Consider the following 16,719-nt stretch of genomic DNA (forward strand, 5'->3'; position numbering starts at 1 on the left):
ACCTTGCAAACTGGACCAGGGACAGGAACACCCAGCAGGGAAGCCTGGGCCCTGTACCCATAGCCACAGGAGCTCTGCCCTGTCCCTGGCTTGTGTAAATGGGGTATGCGTGGGGCTGGGCTTCACAAGGGTGATCTTTGAGTCTGTGTCACCTTGCGGCCCTATCAGACTAGCCATCCCCACCACACACATCCTTCCATCCTTCCCCAGGGAAGTGTAAATGAGACTGGATTTGAAGATCCTAGCATGCTAAAAGTTCACTTTTTATTTAGTGAGGTCATTTTGTTTTGGATAAGTTCTCTGCAAACTCACTTATTGGTAAAAAAAAAAAAAAAAAAGAACTGACCCACAGTGACTAAAGAAATACTCATTAGTCATCTCTGCTAGAATGGACAGTATGTTCCCTTTGTCCAGAAGTAATTGATATGTTTGATGACAAGCTCTAGTCCAAAACCTCTGGGAATGGACTATGTATTTCCCTGTCCCCCTCCAAGGCCCCAGGGCACAGAATAAGGGGTGTGGTCTCTGGTAGCATCTACCTTTAAGACGCATTGGGAAGAATTCAGTGATAATCTTCAAAGAAATAGAATCAGCACTATGCTTCACACATATTTGATGTCTAATAAAATCAGCTTATCACTGCTGTTTTATGTTGTTGACATTAAAATCTAACTTGAGATCTGGGATCTGGATGGACTACTGACGTTTTCAAAGTTAAAAAGAAAAAGTATTTTTCTTTCAATGAAAATGCACCGGGCAGGAAAGCCAGAGACAGCACACCCGCTTCCCTCTCCCTCCGCCCCTACTCTACCCTTCCTCTCCACCAGGTGTCCCTGCACCCCGCATCTCAGCAGCACCTGCTCCTTCTGTGACCATCGCCACCCATGGCCAACTGCTGGGAAGGTCCCAGGCAATCCAGGTGGGCCCTTCCTGGAAGCAAGTGGACCAGTTCCTTGGAGTTCCATATGCCGCTCCACCCCTGGCAGAGAGCCGCTTCCGAGCACCAGAGCCTTTGAACTGGACAGGCTCCTGGGATGCCACCAAGCCAAGGTAGGGGGTGGTGGCATGCATTTGGTGACTGGGCAGCAGAGCTGTGCGTTGTGGGTTGAACAGTCACCTCATGGGGATGGATTAGTGAGAGTTTTGTGCAGACAGCGCCCATGTGGCTTCTGCTGCCCTTTTTCTATCTCAGGCTATTGGGTCAGCACAGTTCCCTCCAAGAGCCCACAATGCCCCTTGGAAATGTCTCATCACAGGTGTCAGAGAGAGCCATGGGCCCAGCTACCCCTTCTGTTCACTAAAAGCCTGAGGATTCTTAACTACCACAGATCAAGTGGAATACCAGTTGGGACTGGGCAGTGGCTGGTCATGGAGGCGGGTGGGAGGAAGATGGAGCATGTCCCCTTGCTGTTTGTCCTGAAGTCAGACCTTCTGTCCCTGCAGGGCCAGCTGCTGGCAGCCTGGTGCCCGTACACCTACGCCTCCAGGAGTCAGTGAGGACTGCCTGTATCTCAACGTCTTTGTCCCCGAGAGCATGGTGGGTTCCCAAATGTCTGCGATGTTTGTCCAGTGAAGTCCCCTTTCAGGTTCCTGTCCCCGCTGTGCCCGCGCACCACCCCTTCCCTTGACTCTGCCTGGTCTGTGCTTCTGCGGCACCAGGCCAGCCTGGTTGCCGGCATCTGACTAAGAAGCCACTGCAATCCTGCTACTGAGGGACTGGGTCTCCTGTATATGGAAACTGTTTTATGGGGGAGATCAAAGCCCATGAGAGAGAAAAGGAAGAGGTGCTGGGAAACGAGTCTCTAGTGACATCAACCCAGTGCATGATGAGTGACCACGCCACCTTCCTGGGCCTCTAGCTAACTAGCAGTGAGAATAAATTATACTTTGGAGGTTTGTTCACCACCAGTTGATCTGAACAAACTTTGTCATAGGCATGAGAGCTCTCCCTGGCTGCAGTAATAGGAGCGTTGAGCCTTGGGTGACTGAGGTGCTAGAGTTTCATACTGCTCAGTACTAGTCACACTGTATCCTTGCCATGCTGAATTAAGCAGCTCTGGCACCCACTGCTACTTCTTCATCACCCTGGAGAAGGTTCTACCTGTACCAGCTACCTACCTTACCTGGAGATGGAAAGATCTATCACACTGCCTTCTTAAAGCTCTGTGAGAAATGGAGACACGCAGAAGTGAGTGCTCAGACCTGGGTGTGCCCCGTGCAGTGGAGCTGAGCTATGGGGTGGCACCGGAGCAGGTCACAAGACCACTCCACTAAAGGAGGAGGCATCTCCCAACCAGGGAGAGAAAACACGTGGGCAGTGTAAGCCACCTTGATGGCAGATCCTGAGGGTCCTGGCAGGAGGGTCACCAAGGTCATCAAGGTCATCACCAATCATCTTGGGTTAGAGACCAATATATGAGCCACTTACATATAAGCTCTACCTCCTACCTCCTTCCTTCCTTCCTTCCTTCCTAGATCTCCAGATCCAGGCACCTTCTGAGATATGCGGGTTTCAAGTTTACGATACAGAGTCAATCTAAGTATGCCACTGATTAGTGCTAAGTATTAGTACTAAGTAGGGCTAAATATGCCATTGAGTACGGCCACATATACCTCCAGGTCAAATTTTCAGGAGTGAGGGTGTATAGCCTAGATCCTCTCGTGGAAACGTGCCTCCTCGTCAAAGTGTTATGAAATAGAAACAAAAGGGCCTTCACCCTTTCCCACAGGCCCCCAATGCGTCGGTGTTGGTGTTCTTCCACAACTCCATGGAGGTAGAAGGAAGTGACGGACCACTGATCATTGATGGCTCCTTCCTGGCTGCAATTGGCAACCTCATTGTGATCACTGCCAACTACCGAGTGGGTGTCTTCGGCTTCCTGAGTTCTGGTGAGTTTCTAGTATTGGTGGGTGTATTGTCCAGCTTTCCATCTCTATAACAAAACACCTGAGACGACTTACTTATAAAGAAGAAAGGTTTGTTTGGGTTCACAGTTTCAGAGTTCTTGTCTGTGATTGATTGGCACTGATGCTTTGGGTCTATGCCAAGCAGGAATGCTTACCTTATGACCAGGAAGAGAAAGAGAAAAAGGAGAGATGGATGAAGTACCAGTATCTCCATCAGGAGAATGACCTCAGTGACATTTGGACCAACTTACAGCCTTACCTCTCAAAGGTTCTACCAAAAGAGAGGCCTTGTGGGCCTTTGAGATTTAAACTGTAAGGGGGTTTAGGGTTAGGCCTAGGGTTACCCTGAGCTGAGCCTAGCTCCTACCACAAGCTCCTTCTTTCCTGCCTTCCATCCATCCTTCCTTCCTTCCTTCCTTCCTTCCTTCCTTCCCTGAGCCATTGAGCCCACGCCCCATCTCTAGCCCAACTAGACTCATACCACAGAATGTAAACTTGAGCATTCCAAGGCCCTCCAGCAATACTGATACCCACCCTTAGGTGAGAACAATAGTTTTTTTTTTTTTTATTGAGAACTTGCTGCAGGTTTGAAACATAGCTCATGCTTCACTTTGTGATGGGATGTGACATGTGCATATGTATGTGCACGTGAATGTTTTGTTTTATTTTATTGTACAGAGGCTGTACAGAGGAGTTACAGTTACATGAGTAGTGTAATGAGTAGGTTTCTTGTGTGTTTTATTCATTTCAAAGAGAAAAAAATGAGGTCCAACGAGGTTAGAAATGTGCTCAAGTTCATGTAGTTTTTATTTTTAAAAAGCCACGCTGGGTGCCAATAGCTCACGCCTGTAACCCTAGCTACTCAGGAGGCTGAGATCTGAGGTTTGCAGTTTGAAGCCAGATGGGGCAAGAAAGTCTATGAGATTCTTACCTCCAGTGAACCACCAAAAAGCCATAAGGGAAGCCCAAGTGCTAGCCCTTGAACACCAAACTTCAGGACAGTCTTTGGGCACAAAAGTGCAGGACCATACCCAGGCCTTGAGTTCAAGCCCAAAGACCAGTACCCCGCCCCCCCAAAAAAGGGCATAACCAAGCCAGGACTTCACTGTCCTGGTAAGTTCTATGGAAGAAGAGATTACAGCTCTTATGCCAAAGGGAAGCTATCAGATTTGGAGTGAGAGCTGCATCAAGAATGGCATTACCTCCCTTATTTTTTTTTATCTCAGCTGGCTCATCCTATCTTCCCGCACCAATCTGTTTCTGGAGTTTTGCCCTCCATCCTCCCCAGCTGCTGGGCAGAATAGAACTGGATCATCACAAACACCCTCCCCCTATCCATCACCCTCCCCCTATCCATACCTTCTTCTCCTCCCCAGCTCCACTGAAGGTGGGGGAGCATCAGACAATGGAGCAGGTGGTGTGGTACAGATACATCGGTCTTAGAATCTGAAGGGCCAAGAGCCAGCTCTGCTCCTGGTTGGCTGTGTGAGCTTGGATCCAACGCTCCCTCTCTTCTAGCGTTCAGTTTTCTTCATGGGAAGTTTACCTACCTTCCAGTACCTTGAGGCTCACATGAGGGTTTTAGAGGCCATGTAGGTTTTCCAAGTACCCAGGCACAGAGGGTGAACTCTGTCTCTGATTTCTAACATCTTGTTTAAGCCCTGGGCATTTCTCATGCTAAGTGTGAAATGGCAGGTTGCTGTAAGTGTGAAGACAGGCTAGACTAGAATGTGTGTATGGGAGGGGAACCCAGCATGTGTCGAAGCCAGGGGCACGAGGTAAGGCTGCTAGGTGGATACAGGGTCTGAGCCTTGAGAGCCTCAGAGATGTTAGATTAAACAATACGCAAGCAAATTCTTGGCCTAAGAAGCAGGCAGGAAATTAAGGCAAAGCACTGCCCAGTGCTGGTATGGGATTGAGAAATGAAAAGTAGGATTCAGTTTCTGATGGGTAGAGGATGGTTGGGAGCCAGAAGAATGAGTGGGTAGAGGTGAGGAGGGATGGGTCAGGCCTCTGCTTCTTCCTGGTTCATTATTTTCTAAGGAACTTCTGAATGGTAGCGAGAAGTGAGCATGGTACCTGGAATTTTGTGAGAGATTTGAGGAAGTGGGGAGAATGATTCCCATCGAATTTATGCTCATTACAGAGAAACAGCCCCTGCAGGGGTTTTCTGGCTTCTTTTTAAACACAAGGCCGACAGTGATGCTAAACCAGCCCCTGCCAAGCAGCTGCAAGCTCATGAAATTCAGGTTTCAGCTGGTTGAAGCCAGTCAGGGGAGCTCGTTCCAGACATGGCTGACTTTGGCTCAGAAAGTTTCTAGACAGGAGGAAAGTGAATTTCCATATGTCCTCTATCCCACAAGGGCAAGGGATTGTAATTTCAGAGAGTGCACTCGTGTGGAAAACTCATGTGCTCCTGGAAAGGCAAATCCATTCTGGATGCTGACATGGGCAGTCTGTGGGGAGGATAGGGAAGCTTCCAGAATACTCAGGGAACTGACTTGCATCAAGGCTGCCCGACCATTTTGCTTGGAGGAAAAAAAACTATCTGAAAGAGCAGAGGGAAGTTACATTTCCCGAATGCCTCTCTTTCCCCAGTTCTTTCCTTTACCTGATATTTAATTCTCCACTAGTGGTATGAAGCTAGTGTCATGTGGCCACTTTGCAAAAAAGCTGAAACCAGGTTTTTAGACCTCAGGGACAAAGTCCAGAAGTCCCAAGTTACATGCAGCCACTCACCCCCATATGCCAAATAAAGGAACATGGCAAAGGGCAGAAAAAGATTTATTTCATGGCACCGTGGGAAGATAGCACCTCAGTACATCTTCAACCATCTTTGGAATGATAAACATTGGCTTCAGATTAAATAGAGAGAATTGGGGGCAGGGAGTAAGAAAGGTATGCAGAGTTAAAATAGTCCCAAGTCACAGATATGGACAGTTTGACCTTTAGCTCCGTCTGTAGAGGAGTTCTGGAGAAGTTATTACTTTGTTAGTGGAACAGAACAGGAACAAGATAGTCTCCTGAATTTGTTGCTGTTTGCTTGAAGACATTGCTCATTTGAAGGGAAATTTGCCTTCCGTACAAGAATGCTTATCTGGGAATCTGGTCTTTTTTGGAGCCCGTGGTGACTGCAAAGTTGATGAAGCAGAGAACAACTCAGATCAAAGAGCACAGACTCCAGGTTGAGGGCTGTTAGTTAATCCACAGTACCCAGCAAAGGCATCTTCTAAGTCTCCTCTGACAGAACAAGGAGGCCTGGAGAGGCTTTGAAGCTCACTCACCCAGTGTCTCATCAGAGACTCGCTGTACTCTGCTGGGCAGCTGGTCTACAACTACTGTTTGATCTTCAGGATCTTTGATACTCTCCCCATCTGGGGAAGCTTCCTTTGGTTTCTTCTCCAGACCTCTTTGAGAATCCCCCATACTGGACCTCTCTGGGCTCTTATTTGAGCCTCCCTGCTGTTCAGCCCAGAAAAGGAACCAGACCACAAGGCCCAACTCACCCAGGTACTGAAGCACAGAGAGGTGGTGGTGGCAAGGCCGATGGTCCCTGTCCCGGTGGCCGCAAGAGGCAGCTACTCACATCCTGCAGCCATGTTCCTACCGTGGAAGGGATGGGGCAGTCTTCTACGCCAACCTGCACCCAGTAAATAGTTGCAGATCAGCAGTCATTGTGTGTACAGAACAATTAAATAGAAAGTGCAGAGTATCCCCACACTCTCTCCCCTGCCTTGCTATACAGGAGCTCACCTTTCCTAGCTGGAGGGGCCCTGCAGGGACCATCCATCACTCTTAGGTAGAGCACTCCAGGCAGTACTTTCCAGTCACAGGCTGTGGCTCCAAGAATGGAAGGAGCTAAGATGTGTGGGGTAGCTCAGCTCACCTGAGATAAGTGGATGGCTGCTACCTAGCAGCTTCTGTGTGTGCGTGCATGTGTGTGTGTGTGTGTGTGTGTGTGTGTGTGTGTGTTACCCTTTGCTAAATATAAGCACCTTCCAGCCCAGCATGTGGTCTGTGCCTGTTAATTACAGACTGTCTCAGGAAGCCTGGCTTTCCCAGAGTTGGGCTGATAGTGAGTGTCACATCTTCTTGGGGAGCCCAGGGTATAAATGGTCCAGTCTTAAACTACAGAGATACTTTACAAAAGAGATAGGTGACAAAGGAAGGCAGAAGGTCAAACCAGGTCTGAACCTCACAAGACAAACTCTCACTCTGCGGAAGGAAGGACCAGGCAAGGCCAGTTTTAGAGGAGATGTTAGGTCCTGTCAAAATGAGAAGCTAGAAAGAAAATGGGGATTGGAGATGAGCCAAACAAGGCCATCTCCTTCACCTAGGTGCTACAAATGCCACGGAAGATGCAAGGCATCGGGTCCCAGAGATTGTCTTTTTCTTCTGGCCTGGGGCACTAGCAGTAGCATAAGGACAGAGGAGGAGAAAGTGGGTGATGAGCTTTCAGACCTAGGCAGGGTGGGAGCAGAGGAAGTGTGTGTTATCCAGGGAGCCAGACAGAAGACTGGACAGCCATCATAATCACACATTGCCCTGTTATTACCCCAGGCACTCAGGGATGTCTGCATTGGTCTGTTATCCTCTTGGACCAGAAAAGTAGGCAAGCAGAGTCTGCCTTGTGGATACTTCACATAGCTCCATCTGCCACTGAAGAGGAGGTGGACCCACTAAGGGGATTAGAAAGACAGTTTGGGGACTTAGCCTGTTTTATATTTATGGAAACAAAATCCTATATCTTCTGTAATGGCCTATGAATAGTCTATGGCCTTCACAAATGCTAATTGATTTAATCATTGACTACTGAATGAAGCTGGCACTATCCTGATCCCCATTTTATAAACAGGGAGAATCAAAGTCCAGAAGTATTCATTAAATACTAGCCTGCTGTGCGCCCCACACAGAGTAATGACCGAGTCCATAATGAATTCTGATTGTGAAATGGGATCTGAGTCCTAACTTGACCACACATGCATTTCTGGCTTTTAAACCAAGTCTTTCACTCCCAAGTTTCCCTTTCTTCTTCAATAAAGGCCAGGCTGAGCCAGATCATCTCATTGCCCTGATTTTTGGTCTCTGCCTCCTGTGTGCATCAGAGCTGCCCCCTAAGGGCTGATCTCCTTTCTGCCCTCAGCTGTACCTAGCACAGTGCCTGGCTAGGAGTCCTGTTGGTATTTGTTTAATGGTGACCTTGTGCAGCACCTCAGCACTGGCCTCCTTTGAGACTGTAAACCTGGAAGGTCAGTGCTGATCTTCTTCACTGAGTAGGAAGTGGATTCACAAGAAAGTGAAAGTCAGAACATTCCCCCCCCCCACCCCCACTGTCACTGGCCATGCACTTGCAGGACTTGGTGCTACTCAGTTCACACCATGGTCTCCTGAGCTGCCTGGAAGGAAGGAAATGAACACATTCATCCTGATGAACGGAACCCATGAGCCATCTAGAAAAGCCCATCGTGGGGGTCATACTGTGTCAATGGCTTCACCAGACGTAGAACATGAAAAGCACTTGAAGAAATTCTGCAAATCTCCCCAGCTGGAAGAGTAATTAGTGTTGCCAGCATACTCCCGGCTGGGGTTCCCTTCAGCTTTGTCAATTCTAGCTTCCACAATTGGGATGGAAGCTTTTCCTAGCTTTGCCTATGTGGGAATGTGGAATCTTGACAATAGTTTCTTGTTCAATACCAAATCCCATTAATCATAAATGCAGTGCCTTCTGGAGACCTGTAAGGGGTCTGCTGGTCAGGCTTCTGGAGGCCTAACAGCTATGTACATGCAAGTTGAGATAGGAATCACGGAGCCTGGTGAGCACAGAGTCAGAAATGAAGGGTGCGAACCTCAGATGAAGCCAGAGCCAGGCTTCAAGGTTTGACGCAGAAGAATAAGTTCATGAAACAGAATGGCAGGGAGGATGCATGGACTCACAATCAGGAGGGGGAGGCAAGTCTCATCCTCCAAAAATAAAGAGAAATGTTTATTTTTGCTATACTTCTTTTGTGTCTCAAATATTTCATTAAAACCATTGTGTGCCAACCTCAGTGAATGGTTCTTGAATTCTGTGGAAAGGAAAGAAATACCATTTCAGTTGCATACTATTAAGGCTATAGGCAGTGGAAAGGCCTGAGATCCACAGCCCCAGCCTGACTTGGCCAGTGTTTGAGAGAACCAAACTGCAACGGGAAATGTGGGACAGGGACCATCTCCTTCCCTCAGATTGTTGAGACAAGTGGAGGAACTGAGAATACAGTTCTAGTTCCTAAGAAATCCACAAAAAAAGATGCTGTAGCTCAGGGGTGCTAATAATGTTCAAGGTCTCTTAGCTAGCAAAGGCCAAGGTGGAAGTCAGACCAGATCAAAGCTCATGTTCTTCCCCGTGTCCGTCCCTGTACTGAGCTTGAGGACCAGAGCGCGGGCTCCCTGGAGGAGACCCCTGCCTGACCTAAGCAGTACTATGTTTTTGGTTTGCTTTGCTTTTGTTCTTACTGGTTCCAGGAATCGGACTTGGTGTTGTGTGCTTTTCCAGAGCAGCTTATGTTTATGCCAGTCCTGAGGCTTGAACTCAGGGCCTGGATACTGTTCCTGAGCTTTGTTGCTCAAAGCTAGCACCCTAGCCCTTGAGCCATGGCTCCACTTTCAGCTCTTTTGGTGCTCAATTAGAGCCTCAAGTCTCACGGATTTTCTTGCCCAAGCTGGCTTCAAACCACAATCCTCAGATCTCAGCCTCCTGACTATCTAGGATTACAAGCAGGAGCCACCGACCAGCTCAGCTTTTTGCTGGCTAATCAAAGATACAGACTTTCCTTCCTAGACCGGCTTCTAAAAGTGATCTTCCAGGTCTCTGCCTCCTGAAAAGCTAGGATTACAGCCCTGAGCCACTGATTCCTGGTGTGATTTTTAAATGAAAAGTTGTAAAATCACAAAAGACAGCTTTCTTCCTTTCTGCAGGCTCCAGCGAGGCGACTGGCAACTGGGGGCTGTTGGATCAGGTGGCAGCCCTGACCTGGGTGCAGACTCACATTGGAGCATTTGGTGGGGACCCTCTGCGTGTGACCTTGGCGGCAGACCGGGGTGGAGCTGACGTAGCCAGCATCCACCTTCTCATGACAAGGGCTGCCAGCCCCAGGCTCTTCCGGAGGGCTCTTCTGATGGTGAGTGGTCTGCCCTGCTTTTGGTCTGGCTTCCATGGTGGGGTCTTCTCTTATTTTTGTGCTGGGTGTGGATCCTGCTATCACTCCCTTCCCAGGTATGATTAGATCCAGGAAGCTGAGGGCTATTCCCACTCATGTTCAAAGTATCTGTGCTTCCTCAGAGAGCCTCAGTAGAGTTTGGTGTATGTATCAACAAATGGAAGCCAAAAACAGAACTTGACTATTCAGGATTCTACTGAGCAGGCTGAAATGCCTGCTGGAGGAGGAAGAGAAGGAGAGAAGGAGGAGGAGGAGGAGGGTGAGGATGATAGTGCTGCTGATGGTGATGATGGTGGTGGTGGTAGTGATGATATGGTGTGATGCTGACAATGGTGATGATGAAGATAGTGCCGTTTATGATGATAGTGATGGTAGTGATGAGGGTAGACATAGTGGTAGTGATAATAGCTCTGCTGTTGATACAATGATGATGATGATGATTACAGCACATGATGATGAAGATTACAGAGACTGCAATCAAAGAAATAAGCTGGCTGGCCACAGTATGAGAGCTCTGGTGTTTATGCTTCTGACATTAACTTCTAATGAGCAAGCTCCAGCTTCCAGCTTGAGCAAGATGCTGTGCCAGCTACTTGAAATGCTCCAATAAATAAAACATGTCCCATCTCCTATGCGGTTTGCAGGAACTGGGCATGGGAACACTTAATATAAAGATTTGTGCAAGGATTTTGGAGCAGGTCAAAGAGGAAGCCTTAAACGAAGGAGGAAGTAGGAGGAATATGTCTCTGGAGATCATTCTCTGGAATATCTGAGCTAAATGTTGAAGGCTGCAAGGCATTAACTTCATGCAGATCCTGGTGTGAGGAACAGATGGAGGATGGGCTCTATGGGTGACATTGTGGGACAAAGGAGGGCCAGATTTCCCTGGGCAGCTCAGGCTTTGTGCTGAATGTATGCAGAGCTATTCAGTGTCTTGTTTATTTGACAGTTTTTTTGTTTTATGATTTTTATCCATTTTTATGTGTGTTCATGAAGCATATTCGCAATGCTGTGAAATCACGATCACTATCTACCATTATCTCAATTAGAAACTCTGTACCCACTAAAGGTTAGCTTCTCACTCTATCCACTGAGCCCCTTAGAAGCCCCTATTCTACTTTCTGTCTCCATGGATTTACCAACTCTAAGTACCTCATTTTAGCAGAATTGTGTGAGATTTGCCCTTGTGTGTCTGGCTTATTCCATTTAGCATTTTGTCTTCAATGTTTATCTATGGTAGAACACTGTCAGAAAAATCCATCCACTTTCAGGCTGAACAGAATTGCATTGCAGGGATGAACTGCATTTGGTCTGTCTGTCCATTCACCTGTTAATAGATATCTGGTTGTTTGCTCTTTGGTTATAATAAATAGTGCTGCTGTGAGCGTGGTGTGCCACTGAAGACTTTTTAAGCTTAGATATTCTCTGGAGGAAGATCTCCCTTGGAGCTGGGTGGAAAGTGGTTTGATGAGGTTGAGGCAGAGAAACATTCTGGAGACTATACAGTAGGGTAAGCTATAAAACAATGAAGAGTCATCACAACCACCCTAATGGACAGAGCTCCTCATTGGCAATTCTGATCCTGTAGCTACGCACAAGTCTTCTAGGGACCCACACCCTTGGTCAGGAGGAAAGGAGAAGGACATTGATTACTCATGTCTGATGTTGTATCAGTGTTGTCACCATTTCTGAGTCATCAGTGCCTCTTGCCAATCTGCCTCCCTACCTTTGATGATCCTTTTGTCATCTTGTATTGGGCTGAAGTGTTAGCATCTCAAACAAGGAATTAAATGGAAATACACACAAAAGTAAAGGAGCAAAGCAATGACTTTAATAGAAAAAGCAGAAATTAATTAAGGGAATCTGTGGGTATAAGCGTCAAGGTTGCTATGGATTTGAGATTTTATAAGGCTTGTGGAAATGTGGGAGGAATCATAGGAATGGTAGTTGTCTGGTCTTAGGGAAATGAAGATTATGCTCAACAGATGTGTGTGTGTGTGTGTGTGTGTGTGTGTGTGTGTGTGTGTGTGTGTGTGTGTGTGTGTGTGTGTGGTGTGTGTGTGTGTGTGTGTGTGTGTGTGTGTGTGTGTGTGAATCCTGGGGTTTGAATTTGGGGCCTGGGTGCTGTCCCTGAGCTCTTTGCTCAAGGCTAGCACTCTACCACTTGAACCACAACTCTGTTTCTGGATTTTTGTGGTTAATTAGAGATAAAAATCTCTCAGCCTTTTCCTGCCAGGGCTGGCTTTCAACCATGATCCTCAGATCTCCACCTCCTGAATAGTCAGGATTATCACTGTGAGCCACTGGTGCTCAGCTTAGAATTTTTAGGATGTGCTTAGGGTTTTAGCATGTGCAAGGTGGGCATTTCATAATTTTACATATCTGTATCAGATATAGTCCGTATACATGAAGCCTTAAGTAGGGAGTTTTATCGTAAAAAATAAAAACAAGCTGGGGACATACTGGTTTCTACCATCATATGCCACTATCTGATTAGAAACAACTTGATCTCTTCTTACCACCTAAGATCAAACCAACAGCCAGGAGGCGTGGTCATGGGCAGGATAGAGGGGAGGTGGAGCTCCTGGGGGTGTCTGAAAAAGGGTTCCATTAGAGGCAGAGAAGCAATAGGGAGACTGTACAGTAACCTAAGTGAAGGAAAGACAAAGCGGCATGGAGATTACCACCGTGGACAGAATCCTTCTGTGGCTTGGCAACGGTGACCACGTAGCTGTCCCCACACGTTCTAGGGGTGACCAGGAGAGGCATGGTTTGGGATTTCTTTCCCTGGAGCTAATTCGGCTGGCTTGGGTTCATTTTGCCCTTTGCCTGCCCATTTGTTTAAGAAAACTTCCAACCTAGAACTTGACTTTTGCTCTAGCTATGGTATTGGGACTTCTTTTGTACAGCATGTATCAAAAATTTTCACCAGTGATAATTGTTCTTAGGACATCTGCTTGGTCACCAAAGAAGCTCCAGAGAGCAAGCAGCGGTGTACCTTGCTCTCCACAGAGCCCTGGACATCACACTCAGCACAGCTTGCCATGAGCAGGTGCTCATGGCAGCAAGTGTACAGGTGAATGGGCCAGTTTCCTGATGGTGCTGCCAAGAGCTGTGGACTTCAGGCTAGCCTCTGAGCCCCCATCCACACCCCTTTCTTAGGATTCTTGTCCACTGGCTCTGGTTTTCTGCACTTTTCCGCTTCAAGTTGGTCTGTCTTAGAGGAAGGGAATAACAGCTTTGGGATCCTGGTATAGAAACCAAACTTCTCTCTCTGAGTTGATCCTGGAGAGCCTTCTCCAGGCCCTTCTCAGCAACCAAACCAGCACTCACTAGGACCCAGGAGGCACCCAAGTGCCTCAAAGGGACCCAGAAGGCAGGCTTTTCTTTTAGGCTTAGGTTTAGGTGTTAGGGGAATTTCAGAAATGAATCTGTTTTAACAAGGTAGTGTGTCTAAAAATAAACTCACTCCATTTAATAATTTGGAAGTGGCTTTCACAATGGCTCCCAGAAGTCCTTGGATGCATGTGAGATTATCTGAAATTGAGATGACTAAAAGCCTTCAGTATAGTAGTATCTTGTAAGCATACTCTTAATCAACAGATGCTTGGGGAGTGTATGTGAGTTAGCAACTTATTCTTGGTAAAAATCTTAAGTCTGAAAATCTGGAGGCGAGAACCTTGGGAACCTCCATCAAAAGCAACTTCAGATGGTCACTCATGGCCTGCATTAGTTTAGCACAGTTTGGGCTACAAAATGCTATCTTATCTCGGATTCCTCGCATTAGTTAGCACAGGGTCTTTATTTTGTTTCCTGTAAAAAAAAAACCAATATAAAGTATAAAATAATACAAGAAATCTGAAAGTCAGGGAGGTTTAGGGTCCTGCCAAAGGACACTCAGCAAAGAAGGGACTGCATTAGGGCCTGAATGCTAAAGTCAAATCCTATGTTTCCCTGAGGCTGATTTTGTAGGAATTCAATGTCTCAATAAGTAAGAGGTAAGGGAAAGGCCCAAACTGAGAGGGGCGGGGGGCAGCAGGCCTAGCTAAATATGGTGACCTTTGTCAAAACCCTTCCACCCCAATTCTCATGTAAAAGTTATGATTACTTCTGTCTCCTGAGGCCTTGGGAAGGCAGCATGGTTAAGTTTGCAAGGTGCCCTGTTCACCATAGGAGCCCAATACATTCATGTCTCCCTTCCTCTGCCTCAGCACATCACCTCCAAACAGAAGCAAGCCCCACACTTTACCTGTCCTGGGGCCAGGTTAGAGGAAAGGAACTTGTTACAAACATGGGTTCTGCAATGTTGAGCCCCTGGCTGGTTTAAGGAAGGGAAGAGGAGAGTTTGCCCCAGGAGAGACTGCCCACTCTACCTACTGCATTGCCCCAATTCTGTATCCCTCCAGACAGCCCCTGGCCTCCTCAATTGCCTGGAATGAGATTCTCTGCTCCCTTTCCTGTTTCATTTATGGCAGTACTTGCAGGACCTGCCCACTGCAGGTGCATTGGCTATATCACACCTACAGAAAGCCACAGCTGCTTGAAGGCCTTTCTGTCTTTGTTTGTGCTCAGCATATCCAGTGTGCTCTGAACATTCAATACTTCTCATTCCTCAGGGCACAGCAGAGCTGTGACTTAACAAGACTTTCCAAGTCTCTCAACACAAAGGAAATCTCATCTTATCAGACAGACTTTTATTTACCAGTTCTTTGTTTTCTGTTTTGTTTTTAGAAATTCTGTCCAGTGCTTCTTGCCTTTTGGCTAAGAGAAGAATAGAAATTCTGCCGTACATTTTTCTTTCTTCCTTCCTTCCTTCCCTCCTTCCCTTCCTCCCTCCCTCCCCCTCTCTCTTTTTGGTGCTGGTCCTAGGGCTTGAACTCAGATCCTGAGCACTAAGCTTTTGTGTTTAAGGCTAGTATGCTACCACTTGAGCCACAGTTCCATTTCTAGTTTTTTTGGTAGTTCACTGAAGATAAGAGTCTCACACACTTCCTTGCCCAGGCTGGCTTCAAACTGTGATCCTTAGATCTCAAACTCCTGAGTGGTAAGGATTAGAGTTTACCACAAAGGGCACCCCTCCGGCAGAATTCCTTTCAAGTAGCCTGGACTTGCCTGGGTTTGGCTTGCCTCTCTTCTGCTTGTTCTGCTTCCCGGTTGTAGGGGTTCAGGTTGACACCTACCATGTTTATCTTACTGTTTGAAGATTGTCAATCCTGGATATCATTACTCAGAGCTCTTGAGTTAGAAGACAGCCTTGTTCCTTCTTAATCTTTGCTTTTTGGTCAATGTACTATATTTCACTAATAAAATTCACCCATACTACTTTAAAAGCTATGAATCAGCTATTTTGAAAAAATAGCAAATGTCCCTTGAATATTTTTTTTATTTCTTACATTATTTTTGTTCCTTTTTATTAACATATAGTAAGTGTATAAAGGTTTCGTTGTGGGTTTTTGTACAGTTGATACTAGGTTTGATCCTCTATTCGTCTTTAATGGCCCCTTCCACTTATTATTGCTTTTAATGCTTTTAGTGGGTCTCATGATGCTGTTTTGAACCACATTGTCTCCTTTTCCTACCACCCACAGCAGTCTCCCTCTTACTACTCATGCCATCTGTAATGTTTTGGGTCTAGATTCCAAATATGAGAGAGAACCTGAGCTGTTTGTCTTTCTGAACAAACAGCCTTATGTTTGCCTTATGTGACTTAGCACTATAATATCTGGTTCTATCTACTGTTGCTAACAACATAATTAAATTCCTTTTTTTTGGGGGGGGGGGTCCGGTCGTGGGGCCTGAACTCTGGGCCTGGGCGCTGTCCCTCAGCTCTTTAGCTCAAGGCTAGCGCTCTACCACTTGAGCCACAGCACCACTTCCAGCTTTTTTTCTTTTTGCTTATGTGGTGCTGAGGAATCGAACCCAGGGCTTCAGGCATGCAAGGCAAGCGCTCTACCACTGAGCCACCTTCCCAGACCCTTTTTTTTTAGTTTTTGTTTTTTGGTCAGTCGTGGGGCTTGAACTCTGTGCTTGGGTTCAAAAGCTTTTCGTGATGGGTTGTGAAGCAAGTTCCTTCATATAGCACAGCCCACCTGGCATTGTGAAGGGAATCACATTCTTCCTTGGAATCTCCAGTTGGAAATGCTGGTGCTGGGAAATACATTGATCTGGAACTTTCCTGAGTGTTCTTCTGCACTGTCCCTGCACTCTTCAGCTCAAGGCGAGCGCTCTACCACTTGAGCCACAATGCCACTTCCAGTTTTCTAGTGGTTTATTGGAGATAAGAGTCTCATGGACTTTCCTGTCTGGGCTGGCTTTGAACCATGATTCTTAGATCTCAGCCTCCTGAGTAGCTAGGATTATAGGCATAAACCATCGACGCCTGGCTTTAAATTCCTTTTTATGGACTAACAATATTCATATATATGTATATATGAATATGTATAATACAGTAGAAAGTACATATATGTGTGTATGTATGTCTACATACATAGTAGAAAGTACACAATAACCAGGAGACCTTTCAAACACCTGAATGAGATGTTACCGCTTCCCTTTCTTAGACCCTTACCATTGCTTCTTATTTCTCTCAGACAAAGTTCTAAGCCCTTCCCCTTCC

General features: G+C 46.7%; 1 protein-coding gene across 2 annotated transcripts in view; it reads left to right on the forward strand.

Moving 5' to 3' along the window:
• Positions 1-16,719, forward strand: part of Tg (thyroglobulin) — a 186,685-nt gene that overhangs the window by 97,921 nt on the left and 72,045 nt on the right. Inside the window, exons 39-42 of one of the 2 annotated variants that reach the window (XM_042699953.1) lie at positions 855-1,050; positions 1,444-1,537; positions 2,730-2,889; positions 9,862-10,064. In XM_042699953.1, the coding sequence (XP_042555887.1) occupies positions 855-1,050; positions 1,444-1,537; positions 2,730-2,889; positions 9,862-10,064 (653 nt within the window). Of the gene's footprint in view, positions 1-827; positions 1,051-1,443; positions 1,538-2,729; positions 2,890-9,861; positions 10,065-16,719 lie in introns of both variants that reach the window. The other variant, XM_042699951.1, reaches the window with a different exon arrangement.

This window comes from Dipodomys spectabilis, unplaced genomic scaffold (assembly GCF_019054845.1).
Source record: "Dipodomys spectabilis isolate Male_0828 unplaced genomic scaffold, ASM1905484v1 ptg000264l, whole genome shotgun sequence".
Lineage (NCBI taxonomy): Eukaryota > Metazoa > Chordata > Mammalia > Rodentia > Heteromyidae > Dipodomys > Dipodomys spectabilis.